The 19,350-nt window shown below is 41.1% G+C and overlaps 1 protein-coding gene across 2 annotated transcripts in view; it reads right to left on the bottom strand.

Annotated features, from left to right (window-relative positions):
• PLCL2 (phospholipase C like 2) overlaps nt 1-19,147 on the bottom strand; it is a 98,479-nt gene extending 79,332 nt beyond the window's left edge. Inside the window, exons 1-2 of one of the 2 annotated variants that reach the window (XM_033511897.1) lie at nt 18,848-19,147; nt 17,636-18,176 (exon numbers count right to left, since the gene is read on the bottom strand). In XM_033511897.1, coding sequence (XP_033367788.1) covers nt 17,636-17,947 — 312 coding nt within the window. In that variant the 5' untranslated portion in view covers nt 17,948-18,176; nt 18,848-19,147. The remainder of the gene's footprint in view (nt 1-17,635; nt 18,177-18,847) is intronic. The other variant, XM_015618984.3, reaches the window with a different exon arrangement.
• Nucleotides 19,148-19,350: the final 203 nt, after the last annotated feature.

Raw genomic sequence — 19,350 nt, 5'->3', positions numbered from 1 at the left:
AGAGACATTTAAATAATGCAGACAAACAAGATGGAGAAACAGGAATGCCAAACCTTAAATGAGGGTGTTGATGTAACAGATGTTTCAGAAACTCCAGGTAATGAAGACTATCACTAGGAAATTATTGCCAGCACAGAAGTTAATCAAGTCAAAATAAGTTGTTAGTGTAGAGGGTTCTGTTATCCATGAAAGGTACCTTACAGTTACATCAGATAAACTAACTCTGTCAAAACATATCACAAGATCCCTACACATTGAGATTTCAAGTGTAACCAGTCTACTTTCAAACACTGAGGAAAAAGAGGCTGAGAAACACAGCACATTATTCATAAAATACTTCAATTCTTTCCAAGTAGATGAGACAACTGTTATGTTTAAAATAAGATGCCAAAGTCTTAAGAAATCTCTTAATCTATACATCATACCTGACTACTTTATAGGAGAGCAAACATGACATGAGAATGCAAAGTAAAACGAAGAACAATAAGGAATGATTTCTCACCATCTCGCTCTATAAAGAGAATAAAGACACATCAAATTAAATTAGAAGGTGGCAGATTCAAAATAAAGAAGAATGGATGGCTTTTCCTCACCAGCACATCCAAGATACAAAACTCTGCACCACAAGTCATGCTACAGATGTCAAACTGTACAGGGTTCAAAAAGAAACTTGGAAAAAATAATGGGAGCAAAACCTAGCCTTTAAATGTAGATACTAAATATGAGAATATCACTGCTGACTCCGAGAACCCTTGAGCAATAGGTTACTCTAAACTACCAGAGTTTCCTTCAATATTGAAGGATAATGATACAGGTTAGTTCATCGTTTCCCTTCCCCCTGCAAAAAACAGGGCAGGGGGAAGCAATGAAAACTCAAAGCACTTCACTGCCTGTCTCCTCCTTTGTGCACACTGAGGCTTCTGAGCCCGCAGGGGCTGCTGTCCTTGCTTCCATGTACAGCTGAGCCTGAGAGGCTGTTGCAGCACCTGGGCACCTCCCTGAGGTCTCTCATCCTCTGCACAGGTGATGAGGCTGCACAGCTGGATGCTTGGCTGCCTGGTGCAGCTCTCACCCAGCATCCCTATGCTGGCAGCTTGGCTGCAGTCAACAGCTCCAGGACCAAGCAGCCCAGGAGGCAAAGGCAGCAGTGATGGCTGCACTGGCCCCAGAGTGACCATATCCTCCAGGTGACCCCATTGGGAAGCACCTGGGTTGCCAGAGGGGCTCCAGTGTGATACTTTGTTTTGTCCTTCCCAGTGCTAGAATCCAGCCAGTGCTTGTGGATCGGGGGCAGTGAAGCCTGGACATGCAATACATAATATCTTCCTCAGTTATTAGGATTTCAGCCTTTACCAAACCATGCAACTGCATTCCCAGTACTCTTCTGAACAGTTTCCCCATCTAGTATCTATTCAGTGGACACACACATCAGTTCATTCTGTCTTCTTGCTCATCCTTTGCCTAGACAACCTTCAGCTTTGCCTGCCTTGTGGGCAAGATGGAAGAGTTTTACTGAGAAACTTGCATAGAAAGATTTTGCAGCAAGTCATGGTAACAATCCTACTACTACCTGTGTGGATGGCCCCAAGAGGAATACATAATCAGTGAATGGCTTACAATGGAAGGGACTTTAAAGATCATCTAGTTCCAATCCTCCCTTCCCCCATTATGGGCAGGGATGCCATAGACCAGGTTGCTCAAACACCCATCCAGACTGGCCCTGAACACTTCTGGGGATGGGGCATCCACAACTTCTCTGGGTAACCCATTCCAGTGCCTCACGACTCTCAGAATAAAGAATTTCTTCCTAGCATCTAATATATATCGCTTCTCTTTTAGTTTAAAACAATTCCCCCCCCTTGTAGCTCAAGGGCAGATATATTTTCCATCTCCTTTATACTTGGCTATTTGAAAGTGTAAAGGAAAATGAAATGTTAAAGAACCTGAGCACAAAAGATGTGTAATTCCAGTACTCTGTAACATTCTCTCTTTCCTTTAAATAAGCACTCTCCCTTTAAGGCAGTGACCTGCTTTGTTGCATGGTTTTTTAACAATACAAACTTATTGGAAGAGCAAATTGGTATCACAATGGACCAGATGCTGCTTGGCCCATTAGGAACACCACAGCAACAAAATATGGTCTTCCCATGTATTTAATAGTCTCCAAGCCATGAAGTAAACCCCAAAAGTAACTATTTTTAATTAGTCTCAAATTAAATAAGGAATAGTTTAAATATCTCTGCTTTTAACTTTAAATTGACAATTTTAAATGCAAATGGAATTCTGTTTTATTCCCACATCTGGCTCTTCCAATTAACCCTATGAATCAGGAACATTCCTATGAATCAAAAGCAAATATAATGAAAACTATAATTCTGATTCACTCATATTAAATTGAGTATTTTCCCTTCCTGGTAAATTAATCTTCCCTTTTATATATAAATATATATGCACCAAACTAAAACTAGTCTATTTAATTAATCCTGCACATCAAACTAAGTAGAATAAGTTTACAAGTTTGACCCAAGAAAATAACACCACCTTATGCTACCTTTAAAGAAAAAAGAAAATGTTTCAAAAACATGGAGTGATATACAGTGAATATATATGCTACAAATCAAGAACCACATACAATAAAATAATGCTGTAGTAGAGAAAAATATAATTACTCTATTCTTTTTGTTGTTCTTAGGTACCAACACAGTTCAACTACTAGAACTCACATAACACTCAGGCCAGACAAGAGACCTCCCAGTCACATACACAAGTATATATTTAAAAGTCAGCTTTCTGCATCATTTGCTTATTTCCTGTTTGGAAAACTGCCACATTTCTTTCCAAAGCATTTGTTATGAAAGGTTTTCTTGATGACAATTCTGCCCCTTACGTAGATTTCTGAGATTTTGTTTCTCTATCGTATACAAGTCAAATACAAGTGTCTCAGACCTTTGTTCCTTGTATTTGGTTTGCAATAACTGTAAGAAAACAGGTTATGACAGCTAACTATAATAAGTATCTTCATTAAAGAATCCCAAAATAATTTTGGGCAAGGAATTGGAGAAAAGGTGCCTGTAAACTCTGAGATCTTTCAAGCTACAGTTTAAAACGTAGGGTTTGGTTTTATTTGGTGGGGAGGAGGAAGGGAGTGGCTCTAGATTTTTACATATAAGCAAAACAGTGTTATAAAATTCTAGCAGGTGTCATCTTCTCCCAGTCAGCTATTGTGAATATTGAAATAAGATGTATAAAGTGAAATAAGTATATTTTTCAGTGACAGTTTGGTTCAAAGTCTCCTAGAGTTTTAGTACATTTCTTATTGCGTTTTAGAGTAACAAATTACATTAAAACAAAGATTTCCTGGAGGCAAGAAGAAATGGCTTTTCATTGCTTATTTAAAACAAGTAATGAGTTTGGCAAGCTACAAAGACAACAGAGATGGAAATGAAGTTTCAAGTAGCACAGTTTCTGCCTCACAGAACTGCAGCTAATGTAAGGCACAGAATGACCACAGGCATAGTGAAGAGAGTTATCCTGTATCATCTGAACACAGCTGGATGAGAGCATTTCTTAGCAGTAGTATAATGCAAGACACAAGTTAAAACATTTTTTATTTTCTCTAATGCGTTGCCTCTCTCCCTTTCCTCAACACAGCAGGTGCAAGAATGGCATTCCTGTTTTGTTTTCCCACTGGAAGAAGCTTGCTCCCTGAGATGACCATGACTTTTACTAAAATCAGGGTAGTAACAAAACAAAAATATTAGACACAAATTTTATTCTGTCTTTATTAAAAAAAGAAATCTTATAAACTAAGAACCGTCATTAAAAGAACCACATTTCCAGAAAGAGGGTCAAGAAATGTCACATCCATTTCATACACTGTAGTGTTGCAAGATGATTTGACAAGCCACAAAGGGATTTTGCTCCTGCTCAACAATACCTTTCACATTAAGATCTTCCAAGACACTTTCCAGCATGAAATTAACTGATATTCCACACAGGAGAAAAAAAAAATTTAAAAATTGCAAAATACTAGTAAATGTAAGTTTTCCACAATGCTGTATTGTGCTGAAATCTGTGAAAACTGTGAGCTATCAAAGTTGTAGGAAAAGGACTCAAAAGTATTTTGCCTCCTTCAGTCATGTAATTCTTTGCATAAAACTCATCCTGACCTATGACCAAAAATCCATTTTTTTTTCACCAGCTTTCAAAAACTGCCCTACCACTTAGCAACAAGGAGCATATTCCACACCTAACATACCTCTTTCTGTTTGTTATTATATGGAATACTACATTTTCCAAAGAACTCCTTTAAACATTGTGACTGATTTATATCTCAGCTGTCTGTGAAACTGTATTTCCCTTGCAACCTGCTAGCATTCTCATGCCTCTGGTTTCAGGAACCTTGGACTCAGATTTAAATTCCTGCCAAGCTGTTGGCCTGAAATAATACAGAACTTTTTTTCATTCTTTCTAGTATAACAAATTGAGAGCTTTGAATTGAGGCCATGCTCTTCTGAAGCTTTGTCTGTCAACAACAGCATTTTAAGAATCTTTAACTGCATAATCACCTGATCAGTGCAAGACCAATAGTTTGCATTGTTCTGCAAGGAAAGCAGCCAACAGAAGCTTTCAGCAGAAGCTCATGACTTATTTCCATCAATCATTGTAAGCAGTGCAGATGAGATGTTTAAAACAAGAAAGGGTTATAAGGTGTATATTTCTAGAATACAGAATTGTATTCTAAACATTTTAAATAGTAAGGAAAAAAAAGGAGGGAGTAGCTTTCACCATGATTCATTTTGACTCTTGCAAAATTCAGTGATATGGCAGCTAGGGGTAAGGTTCTCAACCAAACAGAAAAAAACTGCTCTGCATTTGTCTCATAAACTAAAAGATTTTATTTGGATTTATTTTACACAAAAATTCTTAAATATTTAACAGCTATGCTGTATTTTAACAAAACACATCAGAAAAATCTTATTTCTCCATCACCTCAGCCAAAAGTACCCATTTGATGAAGTACACTGAGCAGATTTACATAAAGCCTAGGTGATGGAGGATAATCAGGCCCTAGGTTAAATCACCAGGTGACCGGTTTTTCTCAGCAAAAGATACATTTAGTTGATGGTACCCCATCATGTAACTTGATTAAATTCACCCAAAAAAGTGGGAAAGATCTGAAATTACTTATATTATGACAATAACTTCAGAATACTTCCAATACATGTAGAAATAGTTTGCAGACTGCGTTATAAATTTAAACATTAGAATCTCTTTTTTTAAAAAAATAAAATTAATTAATGATTATTAGGTATTTGGCAAGTGGTTAATCTTGTAAATCATTATTAGTGGCCAAAGCTTTAATCACAAGGCACTCAAATGATTACAGTAAACTTTATTTATCCACTAAGGACCGAGTTGAATTTGGGATTAGATGTAGAAGACAAAAAAAAGTATTTTCCGCAGTTGAACCCACAGAAAGCGTAACTAATATAAAAATTCATCAGCAATTATCAGGACAAACAATGGTGAATTTTCTCCCAGCAATGCAAGAACTCCTAAACTACTATTTTTGGAGGTTAAGTTCAATACTTATAGACAGAAATATTAATTTCCACATGTAAAACAATGAAAATCCATGTCATTTTCTATTCTTGCTACTCCAACTGAGTGTACTTCACTTAAACACAAAAGAAAAATAAAACCTAATCAGACATTTTAGAACAAGCAGGAGAATTACCTGAAGCTTTGAGACTTAATTGCATATAGATAATGTCGCTGACAGTGATGCTCAGAAATTATGAGTCAGCCACTGGCCTCTCATCACAAAATGGGCACACAAAAGCTTGAGGATTCAAAAATCCTCAGGAATTCAGTAATATCCAAGGTACATCTCAACAGAGCAGCCCAACTGAGCAGGAATAGGCTCATAAGGATTACTTTCTTTCACAGTAATGAGAAAATACTGAAGAAGGAAAAACTGGTTTTCCTCTTCAACAGAGAAAGACAGACAAGTAACACTGTTGGAATTTCCTTCCAAGATAATGTTGTATCAATCTTGTAGGACACAGAAACTTTTAGTCATCTTTGTCCTTCATTGCTTACTGTATTTAATAATCTTTTTAATCCTTAGTTGAATAATTCTCTGAAGTGAAACTTTAGATGTTCTATTTTCAGGAAGCTATCTGATCCCATTGTTAAACTTTGTGTGAGTTTTCTAAAGAATAAAGATGCCTTCTTGACTCTTCTGGATTATGACACAGGCATTCTGAAGAGCTTCAGACACTATAAAGCAAAAGAAATAAAAGATTGAATAAAATAATCCATTAACATGAGTGCTGGACAAGAACCTTAAAAGTCAACCACAGCTAGAAGCTCAATGTGCTAATCAGCAATGGTGTCATCAGCATCATGAAAAGACTTTGTAAAAGATTTCTAACAGAAGTATTCTAACAGAACAACTATCTCCTGCAAAGATGTTAATAGCAGCCACTTTCAACGTCAGCAAGTATCATCAGCATTGCCCTCCTTGCACAGTTCTTTAAAAAGGTTTTAAATATTTAGCAAAAGGTTTTAACAGCACTCTCCCACTGCCAATTAGCAGCAGTGATACCATTTAAATATTTGATCATGACAACACTAAAAATAAATAAATTACAGTCCAATTTAGCATCAGAATATTGCTAAACCTTCATTACATTATAGTGGATTTACAAATTTGACTGGCACACATTTGGAGTACCATTTTAGTCCTGCACTGCAAAAAATTAATAAAAGGAAAGGGAAAAAAATATATAAAAAACACCAGAATTAAAAAAGTATAGTAAAGCTTCAATAGGTGGAACAACTAAAAACATCAAGATTTTTTAGCCCAGAAAAAAAAAATACATAAAGCAAATGTGAGGAACACCTTTCAGCTCATTTGTAGAAGAGAGAAAGTGCTGTTCTAACATAAGAACTGGGGGATACCAGGTAAACAAGTAAATAACTGCCTGGTAAAACCATGCAAAGAAAAAAAAAAAAAAAGAGACAGAGAAAGAAATTTAAAAAAAGGACTTCTTCACACAGCACTTAGGTAAGAAACTGTCACAGGATGTTAAAAGCTTCCAAAAGTCAAACTGACCTTTGAAATAAATGGGGGGGGGGGGGATCCACCCCCCCATAAGGATTACATGCATCTTAGCTCCAGATCACTTAAAGGCTGGAAGCAGATGTCAGGAAAGAAGGCTTTTTCTATTCTTCCTGTTGGAGGCAGCACCATGAGCCAAATGGACTTTTCAGCCTGGCCCCTACAGCCATCCTTCAAACTCTTAAGAGCTGGGAGCTTTTGAAGACTGGAGGAAAGAGATGCATCTACCCCAAGCTGTGCAGTCTGCCTTCATCACAGCCCTAAAAGCCTGCAGGACTTCAACCCACTGTGAAGGTTGAGCAGGGCTGCACTGGAATCTGCACTGGCTTTTCATGACTCCTTTTCTGGGGATCCACAAGCAGACACAAAGTGCTGCACAGAGCACACAGAGTTCTGCTCTGCTCCAGCCCTTTGCTGGGAATAAAAGGTTCTCCACCAGCTGTTCCAGACAAAAAGCAGAGTGGGGGCAGGCTGTTGCAGCTGAAGCAGGAAGGCCAAGCTGTATGAGGAACGCAGAGACCCAAGAAAGGGAGGGACAGGCAGGCAGGGTGACACAACAGAGGAGGTGACAGACACAAACCTCAACCAGGCCGAGCAGGCTAGTGAAAGACCAACACTAGCAAGTCCACAGCATCTTTCTACATCTACAAAATACCACAAGATAATTCTCACAACTGAATGCATTCGGTGCCTTCACACAACACCACCTCTCTCAGAGCAGATTCCAGACCAGGCTGGCCACCCACTGAAGAAGGACCGAGCATGAGGCACAAGGAACACGTTATTTTAGCTGAAAAGTGTGAACCTCAAACAAGTCTTGTGAAACACAACTCTGCAACTACTGCAGCTGGGAAGAACAACGAGAAATTAGAGGACGCTTGGGTTTAACAAATGAGATACATCCAATAAGCCATGTGAAGTTCTTAGGGGGTTCTTCAAAACCCTAATCCAAAATCCCAAGAATTCCAAAGTCCCAATCCAAAATCCCTAATACTACAGGGACTCAAACTACTTATGTCTGATCTAGCTTTCTCCACTATGTGGTAGTAACGTGCCATGACTAAATACATTCTCATTTCACATAAATATTAGTCTTGAACTCTAGAATTTACACTGGCTTTTTGTAACAAACAGCTATCACCATATCTCAAAAGAAAAAAAAAAATTAGGGACCATTCTCTGTAACGAACAAAATACATTTCAGTTGATTCAAACCATTTCCTGCAGTGATTTATTTCCAGCTATTACTGAGTTTTTTCTGCCTTATGTAGCAAAAATGAATGTATTTACATTATAAACATGTGAATATTGTAACAATGTAAGTATTATTTCAGCAACTCAGAAACTAATATTTGCTACAATACATTCATGAAAGAGATTCATTCTGCTTTAAATTTACTAAACAAAAAAGCATGGTAGAGTATACAAAGTCACTGTCTTACCTTTTTTTTTGTGTGTGTGTTCCTGTACTGTTCACAGGAATTACTTAATAAATAACTGCCTATCCTAAAACCCCCAACAACAGGAAAGAAAGCATTCTTAACAAAAGATTCAACACAAGCTGAATTCCTGTCCTTTTAGTCCAAATTACACTTTGGTAATACAAAGCACTGAAATTATATTTTTTTAAATAAACACATTTACATTTTCTTTTAAGGAAAACAGCTAAAGAAAACACTTGATAATGTCAAACACTTATCACATGGAACTAAGTAATGAAATATATAAAGCATCCTGGATTTTCCAGCATAAGAGGTACTTCACTAAACAAAACCCATGCATACCATTATCCTGCTGCAGAATTTCACAATCATTCTTCCTCTCCTATCCTACACTAAAAAGTGCAGTCAAGGATGGGGATATATTCACAGATTCTAAAATATCAAAACACAGAGAGCTGTATAATGCTCTGCCTTTTTTAGTGTAAGCCAAATAATAATGCTGGTAAGAATAAAAAACTAAATATAAGAAAATGGGGGGGGAAGTTATAATCACAGAAACTGAACCATAAAAAGAGCTTGAAAATTCTGTGGATGTTTTTCTTTACCAAAAAAATCAGCAGTTCTTTTTCTTCTGCAGTACTGGTTATCTCATAATTTAAAGGAAATATCCAACCATTTTAATCAATTCCAGCAAAGGCATTAGAACAGTCATTACACTTATAGGTATAATATCAATTATCTGCTATATACTTGTAAGGTGCCCATTTCTTATACCAAAATAAATCACCTAAGCAAGTTTCTTTTGTTAAAGATTTTTACAGGTAATTTTGAAATCCAGATTAATATCTTTCTAATTTTTACTGTTCATTTTATAAAACTGTCAGTTGCTATTCTGAATAGGAGTTGGTTTGTTTGTTCAAGGATACTTCCTGTCTGCCTGTGCTTATTTCCAGAATGTGAATATTTGGTATCTGAAAAGATCCCTGAACATGGTATACAATCTGAAGTACTCAGGGATATTTTATTACTTACTCCAAAAGGCCAAATGACATTAAAAGGAATCCCAAGAGAGGCAGGAAATGAATCACAGCTATATTGCTTTCCCACTGTGAGCCTCAGTGCTGCCGATTTCCAGCCACTCACTATAGTGCACACTTCACTGTTTTGAGCATTCATGTTTTGTGAGGTCACAGTCTAGGAGGGAACAGGTGAGTGAACTTAGGGATGTTCCTCCTCAGAAACAAGGACAGATGAGTCTATGCACAGCTCTGGAAAAGAAGTGATTTAAGCAGATATTAAGAGATGTACTGCAGTTGAGAGGATGGGCAACAATCCTTTCAAAGGACTGCTTCATGCACAGTCTTCAACAGGGAAAAGTAAGTGCAGTGATGGCACTGCCCCATGTTTAAAAGGCATGCCAGATGTGAAGATCGACTGTAAAACAGTAACAATAGTCTTCCTAAACACAGCTGCAAAACAGGGAAAGAGGCCACTTGGTACTTACTCTCCTTAAAGACAAACAAACCAGCCCCTTCCAAAGGGCCCTTTTTGTGCCAGTGCTGCAATCCAGTAATAATAATAATATCAGCTTGTACTTACCAACTACTATTTTAATATATTTAGAAGGAACAATATTTTCTCATTAATTGTATTTTTGAACTAGATTCTGCAACACCATATTGCTCATTTACAGATGGCAAAGAATAAAAGTAACATTCCCCATATGATAAAATGAGAGCACAGTTAAAACAGGATGCTTACTTGAAGGTGGAAGAACTGCATGCATGTTAGAAGGTAAGTTAAAATCAGAAAGAACCTGACAAATTGAGGGTATAATCTGAAATAATTAGAATGCAGTTACTAGGACAAGTACAAGCTTTTTGCAGATGATTGCTTTTGCCCATTACAAAGAGGAACAATCGGGCAGCAGCCTGCATAGAAGGATCACAAACAAAAGGTGATTAAAAGACAAAAGCATCATACTGAAATTTATTAACAGTTGATCCTGTAGCAGAGCAGTGGAGCAGAGTAGACTGACCTCTTGAGGTCTCTTCCAGCCCTATTTTTAAACATTCTTCAATACATATACATTGCTGATTTTTATCACATTTTTATAATTTCCTCTTCTCCAGGTATATTACATATAAATTATTATATACCTTTCTTCCCCCAAAATCTACCTGCTAGTCTGTTTATATTTAGACTTGTAAATTTTGAAGACAATCCTACATTTGTGTGAAAAGACAAATAATTTAGAATCCATGTACCAATATTATAATATGTGTTCCAACTTAATTTGGCCCTTAGAGATTCACAATTGGTGAATTTCATAAAAGAGTTTTTCCTTATAGAGTCAGCACAAATAATACAAGGATTGATGGTAATATCACCCATGGACCAGCAAAGGCTGGGAAACTATGCAATTAACTTGTCCTGTCAGTCTCTGTTTAAATTCTTTTAATCTTCCTCAAATGCAATCAAATTGTGGGAGCACAGTGTATCTGTGAGCCATGGGCAGGACACCACTGCTCTAATTCCTAGTTTAAAAATAGGCTAAACTAGTCATGTCACTGATCAAGCCTGATAATAGGCAGAAGCAAAAAACCTCATCAGGTATTCATAATGATTTTTAATGTCATTAATTAATTTTTCAACACTGAACAGACTGAATATGTTTTGTGGATAGTCTAAAGTTTTATGGGCAGAGGGGGTGAAGGAGTTGTCATTATTCACACTAGCCAAGCTATTTACTGAGTCAAGAGAAATAAACAGATAAGCTCTTCCAGAAGAGAAGTCAGAGAAGTTAAATTCCTCCAAATTAAGCTCCAGCTTCAAGCCAGCTTTTGGAAGAAGTACATCTCTTCGTGGGCTATAGTACATAAGCTAACTGAATTACATAAAGGCAGTATCCTCATGTATACATTTCTACAAACAACTTTTTTTTGTGTGTTGCATACCTTCAAAGAAAATTTTGATTACTATGGTCTACAGAAACTTCTCAGGCACATAAAATACACACCAAATGCAAGGCACAGCATACCCACTCAGACGGGTTGTGACATACAGTGTCACAGTTAACAAGTAGTAAACTGCCTGATACACAGGTCTAATGTATATATATATGATATTCTATGCAAATACTCAAGGTATACAGCCTTTGTATCACAGAGGATATGATCTTTATGGTCTTAAATATTCCTTTAAAAATATTCTATTTTTAAAAAATTAGGAAGCCAGTACACAGTCAGTAGTAGAGGACGGAGAAGGAACAGAAATATGGATAGGTGCTGGCAACATTCTATAATCTAGCTGAGAGTCCAATACATCACAGAGACAGCATCCTCTAAAAGAAAGCTCCAGGATTCATGGACCTGCAATTAGCTATTCAGGTCTCTCATACTGACAAGCCAGAGAGATAAGACAGACCTGCATTAAAACAAAAAAGAAAAAAACTTAGAAACAAAGAAAAACAAACACAAACCCAGAAACAGCCTCTCAGAAAAAACTACACTTGGCTGCATAGTTGAATGGCTGTCCAGGGTAAGATGTAGGGGGAGTTCAGCTATCACAGCCTTCTTTCCTAAATATATCCTTTCTTGTGCTGTCAGTTTTGGTGTCAATTAGCACATGTGCTCCAGGCAAAATATCTTTTACTGATGGGAGATGCACGTCCTTCTTCCAAAAATCTTCTGTAACCAGAAGGAATTCAGCTGATACTGTCGCATTTTGTCTCCAAGGGGAAGGGCACGAGTAAACAGAACATGTTAATTTTCTCCTTTCCTCTCCATAGCTGTTTTCCTTGATCTTAAGGAACCTTAGCATCTTTGGGCCAAAGACTGCTTGATCAAGTTTACTTGCATCGCTACACGGGTTTCTTTGCAAAATGAAAAATGATTGAAAATCAGTAATTTCATATACTTTAAACTGAGTCCAGCAACCTAATTCCTTGATATTATTTCAGATGGAAGACAAGTATGCATGACCTATTCCTGAGCCTCCATGAAGGCTTGCAAACACTGTGGCTAAGATAATTTAAGATTGCAGAGAACCTAAGTCCACTAAAAATGCTACATTAGAGCTCACTATGAATGCAAAAGGGTTTATATTAAAGCCTTTGAAACAATCATAGTTGCAGAAAACACTGTCCAACATTTCCCATATTTCATATTTTTTATACCTGATACAAACGGGTTTACAGTATGAACTAGAGATCACAGAAGACTGAACAAGTTTGCAACATATACCGGCATTCTAACAAGAAAGAAGATCTTGATGTATATGCTGTCTAAATCCCCTGTCACAGAAAGACACAGATATGTTTAGTTTCAAAAGCAAAGCTCTGCTGAAAATTATACCCTAGAGTATCTACCTGCTAAATTTGGTTCCTCTCTTCTTACAGGCTTTGAAAGTTAGGAGTTTACAATGCTCAGCAAGTACATGATTTTACAGAAAGCTTAATTTTAGACCCGTAAGAAAAAAAGATACAAATTTGTTTAAGTTATCAGCCAATAAATTTATTGGCACTGAGATCAGTATTGGTACATGCAAAAAAATACACCCTGGACTTTGCTTCCACAAACATGTTGATAAAAACACTCCTGCTCACAGAATGCTAAAGCCACCATGTGTCTCTCACTGCTGCCTTCCCTAAATAACAGCAGTCTCTCCTAAGTGTATCCCTTCTCATTTTATTACTGCAACCTGTCTCCTAATAAAGACATATTTATCCCCATGGATCTCTTTCTGTCTAGGTCTATAGCTTTGGGAAACCATGAGGTTCTGTAAGTGTTTCTTGGACGCCCCTGGAAGCAAGCAGCTCTGAGGAAACGTACCCATACACCACAAGTCACTTGCTGCCTTAAAGATTCTCAAACGCCTACCACCTCAAAGTCTCTGTAAGAAAGGCGTGGAGGAACCTCACACAAAAATAAAGCAACCTCACTGCCAACTGTCAGAGCAGCTAAGAAAAGTTCACAGGATGCTTAAACCCACTTTGAACTGCAAGATGTAAATTTGTTTCACAGAATATTATAGGAAATGTTGTAGGAAATTACATAATAGGAAACCACAGCTAGCTGCACCAAGGAAAATATTATGGAAAAGCAAAACAGTCACCCCAAAACCCACTAAATACAAACAAGTGGCATATAAATTAGTTCACAAATCAGGTATCCAAGAACCTTAATCCCATGGATGCACAACATATCATCACTATTGCCTCTTGAAAAATCAGAATCTCATAAATACAGAGAATAAGAAAGTGAAAAAGTCTCTATAAATACATGTATGTAGTCTCCCAGGCCCTCAAAGTTGGTTCAACAAAAGCAAGCAATAAAATAAGCTATTCCATAGAAATTGCTACAAATGAAGAGTACAATCTTTAATCCTTTCAGCCTAAACACAGCTGACACAGGAGACTGAAAGGCCAAGTAAACTACTATGTATAAAGACTGTGTTACTTTTTCCAATAATAGCGGCTGTACCACCTGTCATCATCCTAGATGACACCTCAGCCTTGAAGAGTACATCATCTTACACCAGACAAGAAAGAAAAAGTCTAAATTAGCAGGTGCACAAAATAAATAAGACAGAAAAAATATGGAGCTACTGGGGAAAGGGAAAAGAGACTGCAAGAAAGGAAAGGGAAAAAGGCAGCAACTGCTCTTCTCAGAGTTATGAAAATAGACAGCCAATGGAAGCACAGACTGAAACCAAAATAAAACACGGATCTGTGCTCCTGATTTTCATGCACAAATATGTGGTTCTAAAGAATTTAATCTGAACTAGAACTATTACTAAAATGTCAATTTTCCATTTGTGACCCAAACACCTACGCAGTAATTGGCAGACACAACATTTAAGTATTAGCTATTCCTTAAAGGTGCATTTTACAGATCAACTACAAAGTCATGTTTTCCATGAATGTATGAAATCTACATCTGCGTGGAACAGACCTGTTCCTTGAGGTTACTTTGTATCTTATTTAAGAGCAGTTTTAGTGAAATTAGCTATTAAAACTCCAAGAAGACTTTCCAAAAGCATATTACATCTTACTTTTTTCCACTCTTTACAGACTTTTGCTCTGCAAGAGCAAACAAGAAGCATCTTAAGGTTTACTACCCATGCCAGATGTTCCAGAAGGTTTCATAGGGAAAAACCAGGCATCAACACACCTGGACTCAAACCACCTGAACTGCTGAACTAAGCAGGCAGAATCATATTCAGAATATATTTAGACAAGTGATTTTTCCCAGCAGCATTAAAACAGTCATATCTAAAATAAATATGGACCACATAACTTTAAATGCAGTGCTGTCACATTTTTCCACTCGAGATAATTATTCAAATAATAACAAAGCTTTAGTAATCAGTTCTTGGTTGCTGCAGATTACTGGTCACATCTGCAAAATGGTATTAAGCAGCAATAATAGCAGAAAGTTGAATGATTTTGTATTCCAAAGTGCTATCATTGCTGTAGAAACTAAGAACCTTGACTCAAGTATCCATGAAATGTAATTCAAAACCTATTTCCTTATCTCATGCTTCTCGATCTTAATATATCACAAATCCCTAGGTACTGTGACCTTGCTTGGTCCCCAGAGAGGCAGAAGGTTGCTGTATAATTAAATCACACACTACAAAGTAGTATAGCAGCATGGTATACAGTGCAAACAACACTACTGTCTTTCTTGGACTACCACAGGAGAAACAAGAAACTGTTAAGAAGTATCAGACCTACAAAAAAACAAAATCACTAGCAAATCCAGCAAATATGAAGTTATTCCACTACCAAGCTCAGCTGCCCCCTGTCCATTGTTATGATTTCTTTAGCACACACACACGTACACACCCAGCATCACTGCTCAAACAGGAAGGGTGGGTACAGCCTGCCAAATGTGTTCAACTGCTCACTGCCCTTGCTCTCCCCTTCGTTTTTACAGCAAGGCCCGGGAGACAGTAACACAACTTTCAATACACTACTAGTCTTGATATTCTACATGTTCTTCTATCATCCAGTCAACAGAACAACAAAGGTAATGGGCAAAACACGGACTGATTGTGTGAAATTTATGTTCTAACTGTGGTGAACTGTGTGTGTTTTGTTTGGTGTTGTGATGGTGTTGTTTTTTAATTCAGCATGGGGAAGTCTCTTTTGTTGAAGTGACTAAAATGTGTACAGATTGTAGGATGGATGTGGATTTTAATGATAAGGGGTGGAATGCCTCTTGGGTTTGCACAACAAGACTTTGGTAGCAGGGAGGGCTACAAGGATGGCTTCTGTGAGAAGCTGCCAGTACTTTCACCTATGACCAACATAGCCAATGCCAGCCAAGCCATCCCCATCAGTGACTGCGGTAGTGCCCCTGGGATAACAGGCTTAACAGGGTAGGGAAAAAACTGATCAGAAGCAATTGCAGCCAAAGAAAGGGGGGGGACAATAGGCAAGTGACACAACACTGCAGACACCAAGGTCAGTGAAGGGGTGGGAGGAGGTGCTCCAGGTGCCAGAGCTGAGATTTCCCTGCAGCCCACAGAGATGACCATGGTGAGACAGGCTGTTCCCTAGCAGCACGGCAGAGGAGGTGGATGCCTGAAAAAGGCTGCAACTCTGTGGGAAACCCACACTGGAGAAGGCTCCTGGAAGGATTTGGGACCCCATGTGGGAACCACACTGGAGCTGTTCATGAAGAACTGCACCCTGTGGGTAAGACTCAGGCTGGAAAAGTTCATGGAATTTCATGGTTCCTCCCACGGGAGGAGACCCAATGATGGAGCAGGGTAAAAGTGTGAGGAGTACTCTTCCTGAGGAGGAAGGAACAGCAGAAATATACGATGAACTGACCACATCACCCTGCACCAGAATAGAGGGGCAGAATGGAGGAAAGGTGTTTTTAAGATTTGGTTTTATTTCTTATTATTCTATACTGATTTGATTAATAATAAATTAATTTTCCCAAATTAAGTGTAATTAACAAATTACTGTCCTGTTTTGTCCATGACAGTAATTTCTAAGAGATATCTCCCTGTTCTTATCTCAACCCATGAGCCTTTCAGCCTTTGATTCTATCTTCTCTTCCCTGTCCAGCTGATGAGGGAGTGACAGAGTGGCTTTGGTGGGTGTCTGGAATCCAGCCAAGGTCAGCCCACCAGAGTTGACTTTGGAAGCACATAAATCTAAGAAGACAACACATCTAGCTTAATTTAGATTTAGCTGATCTTGATTAAACTCAGATCTTAAATATTTGAAGTTATGCCTAATTTCACAGCTCTTATACCATTGAAGCAATTTCTCTATGTTCTCAACCTTTTCAGAGGAGTTGGGGAAGCAACCATGGATTTAAGAAACCAGACCAAGCATATTTATGGAAATAATCGTATTAAAAAAAAAATCATAAAATCCCATTCCTTTTTGTCCAAGCTACATTCTACCACTGATGCTCCCCCCACTTTTCAAACTAAAACATAAGTGCCCAGAATATGCAGAGCTAAGTATAAAGATGTTTCTATAGGTGAAGTACAACTCAGCCTACTGCTAAACGAGCTGTCATTTTTAACAAGAAGAATGTTCCCTATTATACCTTCTCCCACCCCCAGCCCAATGAGATCCTGAATCTCTCATCACCTGCTGTGTGCCTGTCACACACACAAGCCAATGGAGCCACAAAACTGCTCTGCACAGGTGCATCCCAAATAACAAGCATACTGTGCAATTCATGTCTTTCCTTGCCAGTCTGGTGCCCATATTGTCTTGTCACAAGCCAGGTAGTTTCTCTCACCTTCCCTAACAGGAGTTAGAGCCTTCTACTTTAATAAACCTCAAAACGTGACACCCTGCTACCCCCAAGCATGGATGTACACAAAGCCATCCTCTCACTGTTGTCCACTTCTGACAAAGGAAAAAATCAAGTCCCCTCACCACAGGGGGGAGGAAAAAAAGAGAAAGGAAAGAGCTGCCTGTCCTTTCATCTAGAGCCAAGGCTCTGTGAACCCAATGTATCGCTCGCATCTCCCTGCCTCTGTCACAGAGAAAAAGACCCCGATGGGGAGGAGCAAGAGCTCTTACCTTAATTATGCTGCTCCTCCGGGGGATGCCGGGTTTGCCTTCTCGTTGTTGACTGGTGGAAAATCCTTTTTCTTTGCTGCTGCTCTCCGGGCTTGCAGGAGGAGCTGATCCCGGCTCCTCACCGGCTCCCGGCTGGGCACAGTCCCCGTTGGAGACCCGGCTGCCCACACTGTCAAAGCGGGATCTCCCGCCGCCTCCTCCTCCTCCTCCTTCCCCATCTCCTGCCTTGAACGCCACCTTCCCTTGGACCGGCCCCGGGGAGGAGGGCAGCCCCCCGCCGCCGGTGCCGCCGCCGCTGCCAAACTCCGCCATCAGCCTCCCTGGCTACGGCAGAAGCAGCACCGCTGCCCCCCTCCCCTCCTCCCGCGGCCGCTCGGCGGTGGCTCTCCTTCCGCTTTCTCTCTATTTACGATCGGGGGATTTTGAGCCAAAGTCTCTCCCCTCCGCGCATTTGGCAGCCGAGGCCGCGTAGCTCCAAGAGGGGAGGGGGGACGGACGAAACGTGTCGGTGGCGGCTCGGCGAGCACCAGTCCCGCAGCACCTGGGGAGGGAAAAGGAGACGAAACGTGACAACCGGTCCTCACACGAGGCGGGGGAGCGTCGCATCGCGGCGCGCTGCCCTGCGCGCACAATCGGACACGCGTGGGAGGAGAGGGGCTGTCCGGGCTCCCCGCGACCCGCCGGGGGCACCGAGCGGGCAGAGCGCAGCCCCGCCGCGGGGACGGGGACCGGCCCGCCCCGGCCACCGCGGGGCGGGGGAGGCTGGAGGGGACCGGAGGAACTGCGCTTTTGGGGCTGCTCAGCCGGGAAAAACGAGAGGCGTTGATGGCGGTATTTTCTCACCCTGACACAGCGACACCCACAATCGCTGAAGCAACGAACCGGGAGCGAAAAGAGAACTTGAAGAACAACGCGCCCCAAAGCCTCCGGCCCCGGCCCGGGGGAAAGCCCGTCCCACGCACGGCGGGGACGATCCGCCGCAGACCCTCTCCGGCCACGGGCGGCGGAGAGAAGCGGCGAAACGCGAGCGGGGTCGCCGCTGCCGCCGCCCCGCAGGGCAGCCCCGGGGCGCCCTCGGCAACTTTTCTCCCTTCCCGCTGCTTGCCGACATCCAGCCGCCCCAGAGCGGAGACAGCCCGGCCGGGGCAGCGGCACCCCGGCCCCCCCGCCCGCAGCCGCCCCCCGCCCGCACGCTGCGGCCCCGCTACCCACCTCGGCGGCGAGGGGAGCCCCCGGCTGCCGCTGCTGCAGGAACCGCTTTTCCCCCTCTCCTCTCCTCCCCGCTATGGTCGCCGCCTCTGCCCGGAGCCGGATACAGAGAGAAACTGATTCATGTGGCTGCTTCCCTCGCTCTCTGCTGCTGCTGCTGTCGCCGCCGCCTTCCCCGGCCCAATGCTCGGCAGCAGTCCGGCGGGGAAAAGCGCCGGCAGCGCCGAGGGGAGAGGCAGCCCCGGCCGCCCCCGCGAGGAAACTCTCCGGGGAAGGCTGAGCGAGCGATCCGGGCTCGCCCCCCCTCCCGCCGCCAGTCACAGGGCCGGCCCCGCGCGGATTGGCGGCCCCGGCGCCAGCAGCCCGCTCCGGCAGCTCGGGGGCGCTCCGCCTGAGGGCAGGACCCGCGCCCGCCCCTTCCCGCGGCCCGCGCTCACCGGGGGATTCCTCCGCACGCTCCCGCCCCGCGCCTCTCGGCCGGGCTCCGCGCTGACACAAAAGAGCCC

This window comes from Parus major, chromosome 2 (genome assembly GCF_001522545.3).
Source record: "Parus major isolate Abel chromosome 2, Parus_major1.1, whole genome shotgun sequence".
Taxonomy (NCBI): domain Eukaryota; kingdom Metazoa; phylum Chordata; class Aves; order Passeriformes; family Paridae; genus Parus; species Parus major.
This window is presented reverse-complemented; position numbering and strand designations above follow the sequence as displayed.